General features: G+C 39.0%; 1 protein-coding gene across 1 annotated transcript; it reads right to left on the bottom strand.

Moving 5' to 3' along the window:
* Nucleotides 1-4,377: 4,377 nt before the first annotated feature.
* Nucleotides 4,378-16,931, bottom strand: LOC131252629 (uncharacterized). Its single transcript, XM_058253276.1, has 9 exons — nt 16,612-16,931; nt 14,539-14,743; nt 12,990-13,080; nt 11,864-12,009; nt 10,312-10,555; nt 8,210-8,314; nt 7,948-8,130; nt 6,500-6,701; nt 4,378-5,233 (listed from the first exon to the last, which is right to left on the bottom strand). The coding sequence occupies exons 1-9, from the start codon at nt 16,763-16,765 to the stop codon at nt 4,734-4,736; spliced, it is 1,830 nt and encodes a 609-aa protein (XP_058109259.1). The 5' UTR covers nt 16,766-16,931; the 3' UTR covers nt 4,378-4,733.
* Between the last annotated feature and the right edge of the window lie 1,030 nt (nt 16,932-17,961).

Below are 17,961 nucleotides of genomic sequence, written 5' to 3'. Positions count from 1 at the left end.
CTTGCATGTGTTCCATGTATACACGTGTGGGAGTGTGTAGATGGGGTTGCCTTTCAATATCTCAGAAGCATTTGTAAAGAAAAATCTAGTGGGCTTGTGTGGGGCCCAGTTTTGTTACTCTGAATGGCTTCTCCATTGGCCTTTGAGGATCTTATATTACCACTTTTTCTTTTTTCTTTAAAAAAAAAAAACAACTTTTCTTGCATTTACCTAGAAAGAAAGAGAAGATGCATAAAATCTCCCAACATCCATTACTAGTATTTCTAGTGGGGCCCACTTGTGATCAGAGCGATAAAGGCATGGCTGATGACAAGATCAAGCTTCTTTAAGGTGTGATGGATTGCATGGGCCCAAAATGAGAGGTCCATTAGTGAAATCCAAATGCTCTGGCTTAAAATCAAAGGCCCAAAGAAGGGTGAGCATTTATTTATTTATTATTGCTGCAGCTGCTGTTGTTGTTAAAGGAGTTTTATGGAAAAATTCCTCAGGAATTTCATTTTCACAAACTATCATGTATGTGAATGGGAAGTGCTTTTTGAGTGATAGAATTACCCAAATATCCTCATTTGCTTTTTAAAAAAATATATAAATAAATTATAATAAAGCAATAAAGTCTGGAATCATAGGGGCCATCTTGTCTGGTTAAAAAATGCACCCAAATAAGCCTATCAAATCATTGGATGGTTTATAAGTGAACTTGGATGTTTTTGGGTTGTGTAAATTATTTTTATGGTGTGGTCCACTCAATGATTGGATCCACCATATTTTATGTATATAATATCATCATGGTGGGGTGCATTCCATGGATGTGATGTCATACACATGAGCCTCACAATTCCCCACTTCAACACTTTTTGAAAGGAAAAAAAGAAATTAGCTATTTTGATAATTTAGCACCTCAAAAAGCACCCCATGATAATTTTCCATGGTAGGGGTTTGGGAAAATCTGAATAACTAAGGGATTTTTCCATAATAATCCCTATTATTAAATAAATTGTTGTGTATTAATGGGATTGAAGTGAAACTTTTATAGGATAATAAGTAGTCAGGGAGCAACATGTTAATAAGATGTGTAGTGGAAATGAGGGTGTCTAGATGGATGAGTGGCCAAGAAAGGAAGGATAGAATGAGGGAATTGAGTATCAACACTGACAAGTAATAGGGTCCTTGCTCTTGCTCCGGTAGTGGACTCTTAGGAGTTTCAACACCTGGTCAAAGGTTCGAGTACCCATAAGTGCTGAAGTCCCACCACGGTGCTCGTTGCTGTGTGTGTGTTAAATAGGAAAAAAAAAAACTTAGAAGTAATAAGATGGGGGGAAAGTAAACTCAAATGGTTCAACCATGTGGAATGGAGACCAAGGCTCAAATCGATTAGGAGTGAATTAGCTCATATTAATGGCTCTAAAAATTGGTTAGGAGTGTGTTGGCTTTTATTAGTGGCTCTAAGGGCCTGTTTGGCTGGGCGGATTGGAAGGGATTGGATGGTATTGGAAGGGATTGGAAGTTAAATCCCGGGATTGGCCGGGCGTGCCAAACAGATTGGGTGATCTGATCTTGGGATATAGCAATCCCATGGATCTTAAGACAATCCACTAACAACACCATCATTACCTTTAAATCCCATCCAATCCACCCTAATCCGTTCAAATTTTCCTGCGATGTGTTTGGTTTGAGGGATTGGAAGGGATGGGAAGGTTTGATCCTTGGATTGGCCGGGCGTGCCAAACAGACTCGATATAGCAATCCCGGGATATAGCAATCCCATGGATCTTAAGACAATCCACTGACAACACCATCATTACCTTGAAATCCATACCATCCACCCTAATACCATTCAATCCCTTCCAATCCACCCGGCCAAACACGCCCTAAAAGGAGTAGGAGTGGGTTGGCTCATATTAATGTATCTAAAAGGACAAGGAGAAGGCTCAAAAAAATATTGTTAGATGTAGTTAGAAAAGGCTTGATCATCTATGGTTTATTCGAGGATACTATTTATAATAGAATAATTAATAATTTGACTTTGTGGTCTAATTAATGAGTTGTTTCTATACTTCTTTCACGATGTGGACATCACATCTTGTAGCACTCATTGATAACTTCGAAATAAGTGGTCGTTTGTCCCAAATGAAGATTGAAGTGTTGAGATTTTATATATCGAAGTTATTGTGTTGATGCACATCGGGGCCACATGTGCAATAATAACAATTTAAATTTGTGGCCTAGATTTTTAGGTGGTTTAGTATCCTTTCAAGATATGGACCACACATCTTGTAGTACTCATTGATAGCTTCGAAATAAGTAGTCGCTTACCCATATAGAGATCAGATTGCTGAGATCTTAGATATTGAAGTTAGTGTGTTGTTGTACTTTCAGACTACATGCGCTAGTAATGATTTAACTTTGTTGCCAATGTGTCTATTCTTCATTTGAGATGTGGACCACACATCTTGTAGTATTCATTTATAGCTTTTGAAACCGCACGTCTCAAACGGAGATTGGAGTCCTGAGATCTTGGTTGGCAAATTTGATGCTTTGCCATATCTTTGGATTTAGACATGACACATGACACATTGCTTCGGTGTGCCATATCTTTGGATTTAGACAAAATTTGGTCTGAATTGGTTTCTCAGTGTGTTCTACGAGACGGTCTGGTTGGATGTATCATGGCTGATCAGATCCAGCCAGATGAGATCATGGCCATTCGATATTGTTTTCGATATATCTAATTCAATTCATGTTAGATTGGGCTAAAAATCGTTATCTAGCCCAATGAATGCCTGTTGAACACATCTGATGGTTCAAAACGGTGAGATGGTGATTCAATCAAGATGTAAGCCCTGAACGTCTAGGCTTGTTGCATGGCAAGATCAAATGATAACCTATCAGAATAAGCCCAATATTTGGAAATTTGTGATTGGCATGGCACACTTACCAAATATTTGAGCCATTCATTAGATATCTGGCGCAGATCACACACATACGTTCATTTGACATTCAATCTCTTCTTAACCGTGATTCACCATTGAACTTTCTAAGATAGTGAAGGTTAAAACTTATAAATTGAGTGACACTTGTCTTGCCGGAATGAACAAGAGGAAAGTATTAAAATTTTATTGGATTGGGTATCGGTGTGTCAAATTTAATAGCATGACAATTTCAGGTTTCGTCTCATTTCCTACTAAAGATAAAAATTGAGACAATATTCGCAAACATAACAAATTGCCAATTTTCAAACATTTATAGTTTGTGTTTAACCAAATACATTTTCGTGAAGAAAGCACTTATTTTCAGACATAGGAGTTTTTTCTTTTTTTTTTCTAGACAAATTACTAAATAGATTTTTCAATACTAATAAGTACTAAAATTCAACCCTTTAAGATTTAAAGGAATAAACACATACTTGAACCTGCGGTAATTATAATACATTTGAGCTGTAGAGCCTAGTAGTTGTAACTAGGGCTGTACATGAGCAGAGTTAGCTCGGTAGCTCGCTCGACTCGACTCAAAAAAGCTTGATTCGACTTGATTCGAAACTGAGTTCGAAACGAGTCGAGTTGATTTTTTTAGCTCGAAAAAATTTCGAACCGAGTTCGAGCTTGCCCGAGCTCGACTCAACTCGGATTGAACCCGACTTGAATTGAACTCGAATCAATTTAGTTCGGTGACTCAGTTACTTTGATATTGTTGTTGCTCATCAAGTGTTTTGATGAAATGACTCAACGAAGTGTGGTTGGTGGCAAGGAAGGTACGTATATGAAACAAGTACCTTTTTTTTTTCTTGATTTTTATGTTGCTTACAAGGTATTTGATAAAATACCTGTAAAACCATTGTTGCTATTTTATATACAGTGAGCTTTTGAAGGTGCAGACCACATGTTTGTGAAAATGCCGCACAAGCGAACTCGGCTCAAGTTGCTAGCCGAACCGAGCTTAGCTGGCCAGTTAGGTTTGAGGACCGAGCCATGCCGAGTTCGAGTTGGGGTTAGCAAGTAGCCGAGCTTAGTCAAGTTGTGCCAAGCTCGACTCAGTTCGACTCGTGTACACCTCTAGTTGTAACAACCTTTATGGGTCTTTTTTGTTTTTCATAACGGCTTTTATGACCTCATGTAAGTTATAATGATTACCACTGTTACCTTTACGTAACAGCCTTTCCGATACACCATGACATTTGGAGAATAAATGATAAACATATGAAGTGGAGTGGCTAGGATAAAATGACTTGAGCCCAAACCCAGCCCAAAAATTAATCAGGTCATGCAACCCTGGCCCCATGGGCCAAACTAATAGGTCCAAGTCCAATACAAAGCCAGGTCGGACTTGTCGGGCGGGTGTGTCACCCGGCACATTGCCACCCTGAGCGACAATAGACATGAGTTCATATTTAAAAATCTGTATTGAGACAGCTCAAGTAGGAGCCTAAACAGCAAGAGAATAGAGCATACAAACCGGTTCGGGACCTGGTTCTTACACTAATCACAACATTCTGAAACTGTGTCGACTTGGCCGAGTCATACCGATTTCATTATTTATATATTCATCCCCATATAGTTTTAAAGCAAAACAACATTGCTCCAATCCATTCCTTTTGTACACCTGGCCCACAAGATGAGCGAAATGGCCTGATTTTCAGGGCAGGACATCTTCGCCGGTGGTCCCACCTTCTGCACTCATGTGCAACATTTGAGCATGCTTGAGCCACGGGTGTCTGGAAGGCGTCCTCACACAAGTGTCTACACGTTCCCGGTTGGATTGTTCATGTTCATTCTCAGCCCAAAGCCAAGAGGAAATAGAGGGTCATAGCACTGGTCCCCATGATTTATGGGCAGCTGATCAACAGTTCTAAACCATGTCCTTGGCAGCACACCTTCGAATTCGTAGTCTCCAAACACAACGTCTGTAATCCCCGCTCCCTCGCTCCCTGGCAACCATGCTGCAACCAGAGCATCCATATTCTCCAACAGCTTGGGGTCCAAGACTAGTGGCCGCCCAGATATTAAAATCACCAATGTGGGAATGCGACTAGTGATGACATTGATCAGATGGGGCCCATCGAATTGTATCTTGAGCTCCGAATTGTCACCCAACCCTTCTGCATATGGAGGCTCTCCTACAACAAGGACTGCATACGAGAAGTCTTGGCCGGCTAGCGTCGAAAGTGACGGGTTTTTGTCAAAGATCACTTCAGTTTCCTCTCCGACGGATTGTTTAATGGCGTCCAATACAGTAGTGCCTGCAACAAAATTTAAACACACAGGCTTCTCATGATTATATGAGCAAAAAACACCATACTAATACAACTAGTTCTTATTACCATAGTATGCATAACATTGTTTTAAAATCTGTATTACGAAGGGGGGGAAAAAAACTCATATAATGTCTCATTGTTCAGAGAATTCTCCTTTCCCGCCTCATTGTTCTGAGCCAGAAGAGCACTGAGGGAGTTTTCACAAGGTGTAATGTAGAGGATCATGGGTTACCCTTAATCGGAACTACTAGGACTCGAGCATGTTTGAGCAGCTTCTTGATGGTGTCAAAGGGATTCTGACACACCTCGTCCCATTTGAAGGGGACGCATTTCTTAATGATGTTTAAAACTTGGTGTATGTCAAAAGATGAAAAAAAAAAAAAAACAAACTCATTTTGGGGCAAACCGAATTGAACGTGTTTTTTCAAAATGTGTTTTACTAAAAAAACACTTTTGAGGATGATTTTCGAAATAGAGATTGGCGGTCGCCATCCATTGATAGAATAATTGAGTAGAAGGTGAATTTTTTAAAGAGGATTGTTATATATGGATTACTTTCTTAGAGAGGCAAAGAATGGTATTAACCCATGATTTGATTACCTATATACATTATTACTCATGCGCTATAGAAATCTATCCATTTTAATTGCTGTTTTGTATTTTAATCATATAAATGCTTGCAGTTTACATGGCACCTTAGGGGTAGGATCATGTGGGTCACTCCAATACATTCACTAAATGTACGCAGTATACTTCTATATATGAATTCACATTGCAGTTTATGTGATATGATGAATGATGATGGTGATGATGATATGATGAATGTTATTATATAGGCGCTCATGTGTTATTATTATTATTATTATTATTTAAAGGTTACACTACCGGGGATTGAACCATGGATCACTCACACACACTACAGTCTCTACCAGCTCATCTAACTAGTGGGAGACGTGTACTATCATATTACAAGGACGCTATTGGATAAATAGAAGTATAAATCTCTAACTTTGTAGATGTACATTTGGATTACTACTCGAGGGCAAAAACATAATTTCGGTTGCTAAAAATAGCGATCCAGATTATTATTATTATTATTATTTTTTTAATGACCCACGATTCTGAATGGAAAATGTAGGGGGTTTGGCGATTTAAATAACAATTGAGTAAAAGTCGCCAAATTCATGAAGTCTGTTTTCACCATATCAGAAAGCAAGGAAACATTCATGTTTTCAGCATAGTCAAACCTACCAATCGTGATTCTACCACTGCCTCCATGCCAGGCTATTGTCCATCCTCCACATTGGAACCCAAGATTATCAGCATGGCTCCCTGCAACAAGAATTCTTCTAGCATTTCTGTCTAGAGGAAGAAATGGTTTCTTTGGATCCTTTCCATTCTTTAACAGGACCAGGGACTTGCGAACCGCTTCACGTGCCAGTTCCCTATGCATCTGGTTGGATAAGAGGCATGAGAAGATATCAATTAGCAGAAGGCAGTCCAAACCAGGGGCCAACCAGGGTCGGGTTCGACCTGAACTTTAGGTCAGGTTGGGTTAGGCTCTGGCTGGAAAACTGTGTCTGGTCGGGATTGGGTTGATGCCTCCGGCAACCCAAACCGGACCCTATATGTGTAATATACTACTTCATGTAAGTTGAATGTGAATTAGCAGTGGTTTTTCTTAAAACCTCCGTTCTTCTTCTTCTTATTCTTTTTTGTGTGACCCAACTGATGAGTAGACTAGCCTGATCTTTTGGTCAGGTCATCCATACAGTAGGCCTATCTGTTGACTATCATGGATGATCCATACACGTGTGAGAGCATAGAAAGCTACATAATCAATATATCCAGCACCCAAAACACAATGACGACCGGAACTAATAACTGTAAAGTTGTGAGAACAATCCCCATCCTTCTCCCACATGCCTCCATTATTCATAAGAAGAGCTTTGCTAAGTGCACACGCATGTGCGATAACACATGTACACACCACACATGTGCTAGCATGGCACATAAGTGCGAGATCTAATTCATCCAAGTCCGACGTTCTACATAGTTTCCCAAAAATTAATCTGGTCCACTCAGCATGTGGGCCCCAATATTGGAAACAAGTAGATGGGCTATAAAATTTGAACCTACGTTTTTCAGAGCGGTACGTATGTTTTGTTTGCAAACTGTGGCCTACCTGACTAGTGGATCAAACTGACTAATGGGATAGGGTATTGATATAGTGGTTCCATTTCGATGGATGGATTGGATCTTGGATGTATCTTGTCATGTTGGCACATGTGTGGTGTGCACATGAGCTTTATTGCACACGCATATGTGCTTAGCAAAGCTCTCATAAGATCATCCTTATCAGGAACATAGCCATCCTCGGAACATTTTCTAACAACAAACAATTGGCTTCGTTAGAAGACTTCATTTGGCCTCTGTCACAACTCAGGATCCATGATGTGTCACCTACCACAGGATCATCACTGAAGAATGATTTATGGGACAATAGCTTATTTATGATGGTAACACGAATATGGATGATCATCCGACCATCTCAGTATGTGGTCCCCAATGGGTGGCAACACATACTGGATCCTGAGTCACGACAGAGCAAAATGAACTCTTGTTGAAAATAATAACTAACTAATATTATCCAAACACAAACAGTTAACACTACAAATGCATGTAGTTATGTGAGGTACCCTGCAACCGACTGTATCTAGCAAAGATCTGTCACCGAGAGGATGCTCAAAAATCCCAGCGGCGAATTTAACTCTCAAGATCCGTTCCACTGCATCATCAATCCGGGCCATTGGTATCTCCCCTGATTCCACCAGATATATCAGTTCTTTGATGAATTTTTCATATCTGAAAGGCACCATCACCTGTAAAGTTCATTAGCTAGAGAAGTGGGTGAGCTGATAAATCATAGAAAGCTGCAAGCTTTTGAATTTTGATGTCTACCATGTCCATTCCTGCATTGATCGAAGCAGAAATGCAATAGGTGAAGTCCGATCCATGAGGATGACTGAGCCTATCTATACCTTCCCAGTCTGAAATCACAAACCCCTGCAACAGAATTCTCAGGAGTAATTTCAACTTGTAATATGGCTAAGAAGGTTAAGATTGTTAATTTAAGGGAACACGTTTTCAAATAAAAAACCAAAAATATGATATTATAAGGTGCTTAATTCAAAACACAGCCTGGACTCGAAACTCCAGTCACTTGGTCGGGTTGATTCGAGACTCGACCAGTCGATTAGGTGTGTCAAGATTTTATTTATTAATTAATAATTTATTTTATTTTTTTTGCACTTTGGGCCTGTTTGGTTTTCCAATTTCCTATGAAATGCAAAGTAAATAAGTAATCATTATCATTTTAAGGTGTCTGTTTAAACAGGAATTATGGCCACAAACCAAGAGTCAAATACACTTGTAAAGGAAATAGGTAAAGTATATTGTAATCATTACATTTTTCACATTATAAAACTACCACCTTTAGAGTGATTTCTAGGTGAAACAAACAATGTAGCAAAATCGTTGTTGCAGTCAAATGTAAGTGATATCACCACACAATTACAAAAGTAACCATTACCCATTTACAGCCATTTACCATTGTAATTGGAAAACCAAACAGGCCCTTAACTTTCATTCTATAAATGCACTAAAATTTAAAAGGCAATGCAGGTCTACTCCTTTCGTCCTGGCATTGTTGGGCATAGAACTTAGTAAGAGAATTTAGGGAATTTAGTTTTTTTTTTTTTTTTTAAAGACTTTGGTGAAGAAAACCTTAGGCTTTAGTTGGTTTCCAAGAAATAAAAACCTTTGCTCCTAGAAGCAAGACTCACTTGATTCGTTCTGACCCGAGGGAGTTAAATGAGTCCCTGGCTGACCAGCAAACCAGGTTTCGTTTTGCCCACACCCCAGAAAATCGATTTTCACTCAACCCAATGACCCAGTCAATGATCCAGTTTAGTGACTCGGGTGAGTCCCATGCCTATGAGCCCAATTTTCTAATCAATAGAAGCCTTTCATTACACTCGACTATTCTCATCACACAATCATAGAGAATATAATTTAAAGGCAGTCAAGCTTGCAAATCATGGCATGCAATGGGCAACTGATCATATGGTTTAGATAATTCTATAGTATGCGGGACTTGGATGCATTGTTTGAAGCATTCCTGGTATATCAATAATATCCCCTATATTAACCATATCTCAAGCTTGGCGATACCAACAACACTGGAAGTATCAGAAATCTAGGTATTGGTGATATATAACTAAGCATCACCAATGTATCGATATCGCCAATTTTTTCAACTGTGTAAATTCCAGGTGTCACTTATATCGCCAATGTATATGCGAGATATTGGATGGTGAATGGATGGATGTATGTGTGAGTGTGTGCATGCATAAATGGATGGATGGATGTATGTGTGAGTGTGTGCAAGCATAAATGGATGGATGAATTGGTAGATCAAGCATGTGTGTTTTGTATGTATGTATGTGCATGCATGGATGGATGGAGGGATCCACCATTTTCCCCATGTTTTTCCAATGTTTCCCCGAGTCAACAATGCATGCTTTTATGTCCCATTAAAGGGAAACTTGTTATTTGATTCCTGAAAATGCAAATATACATCTTTTTCGCTATTATTTGATTCCTAATTATGAAAAAATATATATATTTTAGCATCTCCTGAAGTATCATTGAAAAATTCCACCATGTTCCCCATGTTCCTCTAATGTTTCCCTAAGTCAGATTACATGCTTTTGGACCCCATCAACGAGAAACTTATTATGTATGCGTCTTTTTTTTCTTTTTTCTTTTGCAATTATTTGATTTCTAAATATCTGTATTTTAACATCTCCTGAAGTTCATTGAAAAATTCCACCATATTCTCGTGTTTTCCTCAATCAATGATACATTTCCAGGTATCAGTGATATCAGCAGTATTGATACATGTTTCCGTATCCTTTCTTGTAGTTCTTCTTTGATTTGTAAATGCTTTGAAAAAACAAGAGTACATAAAGCCATACTTCGTTGACTGGGAACGCCCATACCTTAAAGCCAAGCTTCTCTTTCAAAATTTCGGTTAGGAGAAAACGATGAGAATGCAATTGTGTATCATTCCAGCTGGAATAAGATGCCATAATAGTGGCGACTCCCTGAGCAAGACAATCCAAATAAGGCCTCATATGAATCCTCTCCAAATCATCAAAGGATGCGATGGTATTGCCTTCATTTATCCCTCGATCCGTTCCCCCATCTCCCACAAAATGCTTAGCACAGGCAATAACATTCCTTCTGCAATCAAATCAATGAGTTCGCGGATCAATGTTAGGCAGCCCAACATAAAGCAATTTCACTGCAGACCTGGAATCTCTAGAAGTTGCATTTTTCCCACTAACTGCACCCTCCCTATTCTATACAAACACCTTTCTACTTTGGTCACAGAATTACTGAAACTTGTAAAAGAGGTGCATATATCAGAGGGGCGCACTCCAGTGGTACATGGAACCACCAAAACCTTATGGTGCTACGGGCTAGATGTGGGGTCCAGTGATGTGTTCATGAGATCCAACCTGTCCATCAGACGCATCACCTCTAAAAATCCCTAGTTCACAATATCTGCCCGATCCAAAACTCAGGTGGGCCATAGCACATGAAAAATGTTGAGAGGAAGACCACTATTAATTAGATTGGGGCCCACCATGTTGTTTTATATAGAATCAAGTCCGTTCCGACTCTTCATCCAGGCCAGATGAAAGGTCAGGCCAAAAATCAGACTGTTTTACAACTGAGGCGTTCCCCTGTTAAATTTGAGGGTGGTGTTTCCTCCCAGATTGTTTCTTTTGCTGCAGTCCACTTCAGTTATGGACCGGGCTGAGTATTGAGCCTAAGGGGTTTCTTGAGGCGACACATCTGATGGATGGGTTGGATACTGTGAATGCATCACACGGGCACAACATCTGGCATACCCTTCCTGTTCTATATAAACACCTTTATCAAAGAAATCCCATTAAAAGTTAAAGCTGTTTTACTGCCTTGAGTCATACATCTAGGAATCACAAGATTCATAGGTGGGACCGGAACCATAATTAGATGGTTTGTGATACTATGGTTCCATGAATTTTTGTTGCCGTGCATGATTCAAAATTCTACTAGAATCTTCGCATATATGGGCCCACATCATACTCTAGAAAGAACCTTACCTGAAAGTTCTTAAATTGAAAGTATCCAACAAATAAGAATGAAGCAAGGAATCAATGGTGGTTGATAACATTTCAAATTATGGTCATACGTTTGTTCTTATGCAACAGTCTGAGGTGTGCTCCATTTGTGATTTGGCAGAGGCAATGAAAATGGAATTCAGTAGGCTACAATGAGGATAGGAAATTGGGTTCATTGATATATTTAAGGAAGAACTTCAGATATGCCATGCTTTCGGAGAAGCAAACTGTCTAGAGGAGTCTTTGGTTAACCATTATTGAACTCCTCCAGCTTTGATTTTGGAACTCCACCCCACATTAGGAATCAAATTAGTTTGTTACATGTAACATTTAACCATGTCAATAACACAAAACAAGATGTGAGATAATTGCTTCTTACTACCTTCCAGCGACATAAGGGTAGCCATTGGGGTGTCCTTCAGGTGGTACTCCTTGCAAGCCAGCAACGCTGGAGGTCATGGTCCGAACAATTTCAGTGTCTTCGCTGAAACACTCGTAGGATCTTCCCCATCTGGGATCCCTAGAAACCTGACAGAACACATTGCCATGCAATGTCAGGGGCAGCAATTTATAATGCAGATAGAAGGAAGATGCCAAATGAAGAAAGTAAAAGGGAATCAGAGTAGTTTCACTGCGTTAAATTGGAAGGTAGATACGAGTCGAAAAGTTAGGTTGCAGCAGTGTATAAAACCCAATTCATCCCAATAACAGAAAAAAATCGATTAAGCATTCGAAATTTGATAATGACTGTAACTTTAGATTTTTAAATTCAAACCATAAGAAGTGCTCAAACAAGTTCCATCCCCGTGTGCTTGAGGTCAGCCTTCGTCGAGTCCAAGTCAAATTTTGAGTTCGACCTTGGTTCACAGAGATCAAGCATTTATAGATTTCTCGTCCATATGTTGCCTGTCTCTACATAGGAACTCCTTCAAAACAAGCATACAATTCCTAAAAAGAAAGGCATAACCTCACAGAAAGAATTTCATTGTGGTACTAACGGCGATAAGTTATCGCCGATAACACAACAGGTTTTTTCTATTCAACTAGAACATGGCAGTTTAAGTGTGCTTTCTACAGCTGAAATGCAAAACGAAGAAAGTCTCCCCTATGTGACAATTTACTTTGTTTGAGAAACCAAGTGGGGGAATCGTATTCCTTTTCCTATCTATTCCCCAAAAAATGAGTAGAAGTATTTCCAAAAATAAAATAAAATGTTAAATGTAGATATCCACAGTTACAAAAGACAGCTCTCCCTGTTTGATATTTTTACCTTCTAACATTCCAGAGAAAACAACACTCATAACCAAACAATGGAATTACTGTTTGATTCCACAGTTTCCCACTTCCCAAGTACTCCAAAGGGGTTTTCCATTTCCATATTTGGGATTCTCTCTCTGGAAAGGAGAGTAGCCTGTTTATCCATTGTTGTTCATTCAAAGCAAGACTCACATCACAAATGATAAAAAAGAAAAAGAAAAAGTCGATAATATGAATAGATAAACACTTACACCAACACAGGGAGCAAAGGTCCAATGTATTCCAGTTCCTTTAATTTCCAAGGCAGTTGCAGCCCCTATCCTTTGAACCAAATCTCCATCTCTAAAGCACATTTCAAAAGTAAATGAGAATCAGATGATGATGATGAGAGGGAGAGAGAGAGAGAGGAAAGACAAAGGAGAAGTTACATAAGAAAAAAAAAAAAGAGCCAAAATAGAAAACCATAAAACAAAAAACTATATATATATATATATATATATATATAAAGAGTTTTTGCAAATAATTACCTAAATAATAAGGTACTTGCATATAAACAGATAAAAAATAATATGTTTGCAAATAACCACATCATTAATGCATGGTTATTGCAAATATCCACTATCCGTTAGTTTTTTCTAACAGATGTTAACCTTTTTTGGAAAATTTTGACAAAAAATGACAAATGTACCCGTCCCCTGAAACCTCTTTCTCTCTCCACAACTTCAAAAGAAAATCCCCCTAATTAAAATTATTTTCCAGTATGTTCCATATGGAGGAAAATTAAAGGATTTATATTCCCATGGGGGAGAATCTTGTGGTATGTTCCATATGGGCATTTTGGTCATTTTCTAATAGTTGCTAACAAAAGTCATGAAAAAGTAACAGACTGCATAATGCATGGCCATTTTCACACCAGGCTCGAGTGGGGTGGCCTATGGGATGCAGGGGCACACTCGGGGTGGGTGGCCCGTGTGAAGCGGGTGGCTCGTGTGAAGCGGTACCCATGTGAAGTGGGGCCCACAAGGGGGGTTCAGCCGAGGTCCTAACCCATGGGATGTGGAGCCTGGGCTATGAGATAAAGAGATTAATTCGCCATGACCTATCGGTTCGAGCTTCTAGAGCAAGTAGTTAATTGTCCTACATCACTACAGGTATTTGCAATAGCAGTGAATTAACAAGTTGTTATTTGCAAATCATATGTTTTTATGTGGCAATTTGCAAATACCTATTATTGACGTGGGAATCTACAAAAACCCGCAAAGAAAAACAAAAGCAAAGTTTAATATGGTAAATTATACTTATCAATTATGTATGACTTGAAAGTCATTTTTATTCTTCCCATTATTTCTAGGTAGCTTCTAGTGTTCAATGATCCAGGTAAATTTTCCCACATTTATTACTTTCCCCAACTGTATGTACTGTTGCTAGAAAGGGTGTACAACTCTTCATGACAGATTCTGATCAGATATGTGTCAGCATTTTGGAATGCCAATTCAAAAAAAATAAAAATAAAATAGAACAGGTATTGGCATATTGGTTTTTATCAGATGATCCAAACATGCAATTTTATAAGTGTTAATGAATTATGTCTCGGTTGTTAAACCATAATAATTTAATAATTGTAATGGAAAAGTTAACAATTACTTTGACATGGTTTCATAAGGACTGGATTAAAAGTTGAGATTTTATGATTTTGATGTGTTACAACTTGATTATGCAGTTCTCAAAAAAAAAGAAAAGAAAAAGAGGGGTGTGGGAAGAAGAAGTTTGGATACTTGATAGAGCTTCCAGTAAACTTGCCTGGTAGCTCCTAGTCCAATGTTATGTGGAAAGATGGTGGCACCAAACACGTTGCTATGGCCATGGACGGCATCTGTTCCATAGATGATTGGGATCCCCAGACGCGACTCTAGTGCTGATTTCTGGAAGGATTCCACCATATCTGCCCAATCAGAAGCAGAGGCTTGCTCCATTGGAGCACTGCCGCCACCATTGAGGACACTCCCTATGAAAAAGAAAACCCCAGAAAAAAAAAGAAAAAAAAATAAGAGAGATAATTAATGATATCACAATGTCGGATGTTACAATTAGCACAATCAAAATCCATTAAAATAAATTGGGTATATTAGAACACTAAAAGATAGATTCATCTAAACTACGCAAAAGTCACTCTCCCCCTCTCAATCTGGAGTAATTCTAGGATCCTGCTCATCAGAAAATGTGAAGTTTGCTGACCTGCTGGATTCCATACATTTGGGGCCATATTTCAGTGATCCAAACCTCGACCCAATGGACCTTACCATGTATGTCAGATGCCTCAAAAAGATGCAGATTGGGAGAACCTAACCCCTTGATTAACAGCCGACAAAAATTGAAAGTTAAGGATCAAACACAAAAACAGTCCACACTCAATGGAAAATAGTTCAGCAATCGGATGGTTAGGGTCTTCCAATCCACGAGAGCATGGGGCATCCACTATAGGCAGAACGGCCCAGCTGATCAATGGTTTGGATCACAGAATGATGATCCCACAACTATGGAATACCTGTTGATGAGAAGGACACCATGATTTCTCCACAAGCATGCCTCTTTTTTTTTTAGAGATAACAACAAACATGCCATTCTTTTTCAGTCTTATTTCTACCAATGTCGATGTAGAAATTGAACGGTTTGTTGCTGAAAAACATCTGATTTCAAGATGAGAAATCAGTTTTCCCTAACTCGGCACAATGCATCCAAAGCTCCAACCTGACACCCATAAGGTATCTATGTTCTCTGTTTTCTTTTTGCAGATTTCTTGCATACTGGAAATTTCTCGTTTGGGATTCTTTACGAATCTTTGACAATTGTTTTGCTTTCACTAGTTCATTTGGGAGTTTGTAAAATGGAATTGGAGGTAAATGAAATGGGAGTAAATGAAATGCAGTTGAAATCCGAATTTTCTGTTTGGATCGGAGTAAATGGGAGGAATTGGAATGCGTTGGAGATTTTAATATATTCACAGGAACAAATGTGATATACCAAATCAACTTTAATATCCCAAATTAGTGTACATACGTGATATTTAACAGAATGATTGTCATAAGCCCATTGAAATATATACTTTAGCCAAAAATGAGGAAATTTTGAGCCTAGGGTACACCACAAACGTAAGGAACCCAAACAAGCAACTTGCCAACGTTTTTTAACTGTCCATTTAGATGGCCAAGCTTTGGACGGTTTGGATCATTCTATTGATGTGATTTTAGTGATGTAGCTGATAATTGGATTGTTTTGGAGTATCATCAGCATGCCAAGTGTATAGTGGACATGTGCATAGCAGCACATTTGTTTGCTGGTGCGAGTCTCCAAGGGAGCTCAAAAAGGCATTCCAACCCATTTATTTCCAAATTCCCCTCCGAAGGAGGATTTCATTAGCAGGCCCATTTGCTCCAATTTCATTTCATTCCATGCATTTACTCCCATCCAAACATACTTCCAATGCCTTTTACCTCAATTTACTCCCAATTCCCCCAATTTACCTCCATTTACTCCCATCCAAACAGTCCTTGGGTGTTGGTGAAAATCTGAATTCATCTATTTTGTTTTCAGTTCCAATCCCTTTTTACAAATCTTTGACAGCCCTTTCTATTTTTCCTAGCTGGGAATCAACGAAAATTTGAATTTAATGACAGATGTTCTATTTCTTCGCATTAGTATCAATGTAACTTCATATTCACCCAAAATTTACTTCATTTTCTTGTGTTTGGGGTTTTGAGACCTTTGAAATTATTATTTTTTAAGTCTTTGAAAATTGACAGAATAGTGGGAATTCAACAGTAAGGAAGAAAGAAAGAATGCAGAAGATTTGAAGAGAGTAGGAAAGTGAAATACCGATGGAAAGGTCTCTGAGGGCGGAGGGATGGGCGACGGACCTCTCGATTTGAGTCATCTGGCCTACCTTCTCTTTCAAAGTCATTCGAGAGAGAAGGTCTTTTACCCGAGCTTCTATTGGCTGCTTTGCGTCTTTGTATATGCTCATGGCCATCTCTCTCTCTCTCTCTCTCTCTCTCTCTCTCTCTCTCTCTCTCTCTCTCTCTCTCTCTCTCTCTCAGATTTCTCCTCTTTCCAGTTGAAAATCTCTCTCTCTCTCTCTCTCTCTCTCTCTCTCTCTCTCTCTCTCAGTCAGATTTCTCCTCTTTCCAGTTGAAAAGCTCTCTCACTCTCTCAGTCGGATTTCTCCTCCTTCCAGTTGAAAATCTCTCTCTCTCGCTCTCTCTCTCTCTCTCTCTGGTTGGAATTTACAGGAGAGAGAAAAGTCGTTGGAAGGAGAATCGCAGCCGTAGGGAAGAGTTTGGATAACATCACTACTCGCGACAGGCGCCATCAGAATGGTACTCTTTCAATCCAACCCAATTAGCCAAGATTGTCACCATCGGACCGTTAATCTCGTGGGGCCCATATGTTATCTTCTATTCCCTGAAAATTAAGATCATCTGGATATCTAATGGGTGACATACAATACGTTGAATGAGATTTATTTCTTAATATTTTTGTTCTTTTTTTCAAGTGTGGTCCACATTGATATGGAATGAATTTTCATTCAGAGGAATAATTAAGGTTTGGATCATCAGATGAACGACCGGATCTTTCACACGTATTCCAATATTGATACGTATTTGGCGTAGGATTCACATGTTTAATCGTGCGAGTAGCTATCGTACTTCTGCGGCGATGGAGCTTCTATCATGGCGCCAATATGTGGCATAGCGATTAAAAAAGGGCAAAAAACTTTGATACTCTGGTAGAGTACGATGGATGATATGCATGCATTTAGAAATTGCAAATTTTGCATAGTTTTTGTCAAATAAAACTGTCCAATTTGTGATCCTCAGTTTAGATGTAACATGAACCAAACATGATAACTTTTTGACAATCTGAATATCGGATTGGTGGACATCTATTGGACGGCTAAAAATGAAAAAGAAAAGAAATCTGATGGTCTTATATCAAAAAAACAAGTCTCCACTCTCCATCAATCCGAGATTTTTTTGTCCAACCAATCTAATCATGCTGGGTACGAGAATTAGCTGCGGCCCCGGATCTAGCTAGGTGGGTGCTACCCTGACGGTGGGGCCCACCTCTATATATGTATTATATATCCACAACGTCCATCCATTTTGCCATATTATTTTAGGGCATGGTTTAAAAAACATGGTAGATACAAATCTTAAGTGGACCACA

This window comes from Magnolia sinica, chromosome 8 (assembly GCF_029962835.1).
Source record: "Magnolia sinica isolate HGM2019 chromosome 8, MsV1, whole genome shotgun sequence".
NCBI classification, from domain to species: Eukaryota; Viridiplantae; Streptophyta; class Magnoliopsida; order Magnoliales; family Magnoliaceae; genus Magnolia; species Magnolia sinica.
The sequence above is the reverse complement of the archived record's forward strand: the minus strand, read 5'-3'. Positions and strand labels throughout refer to the sequence as shown.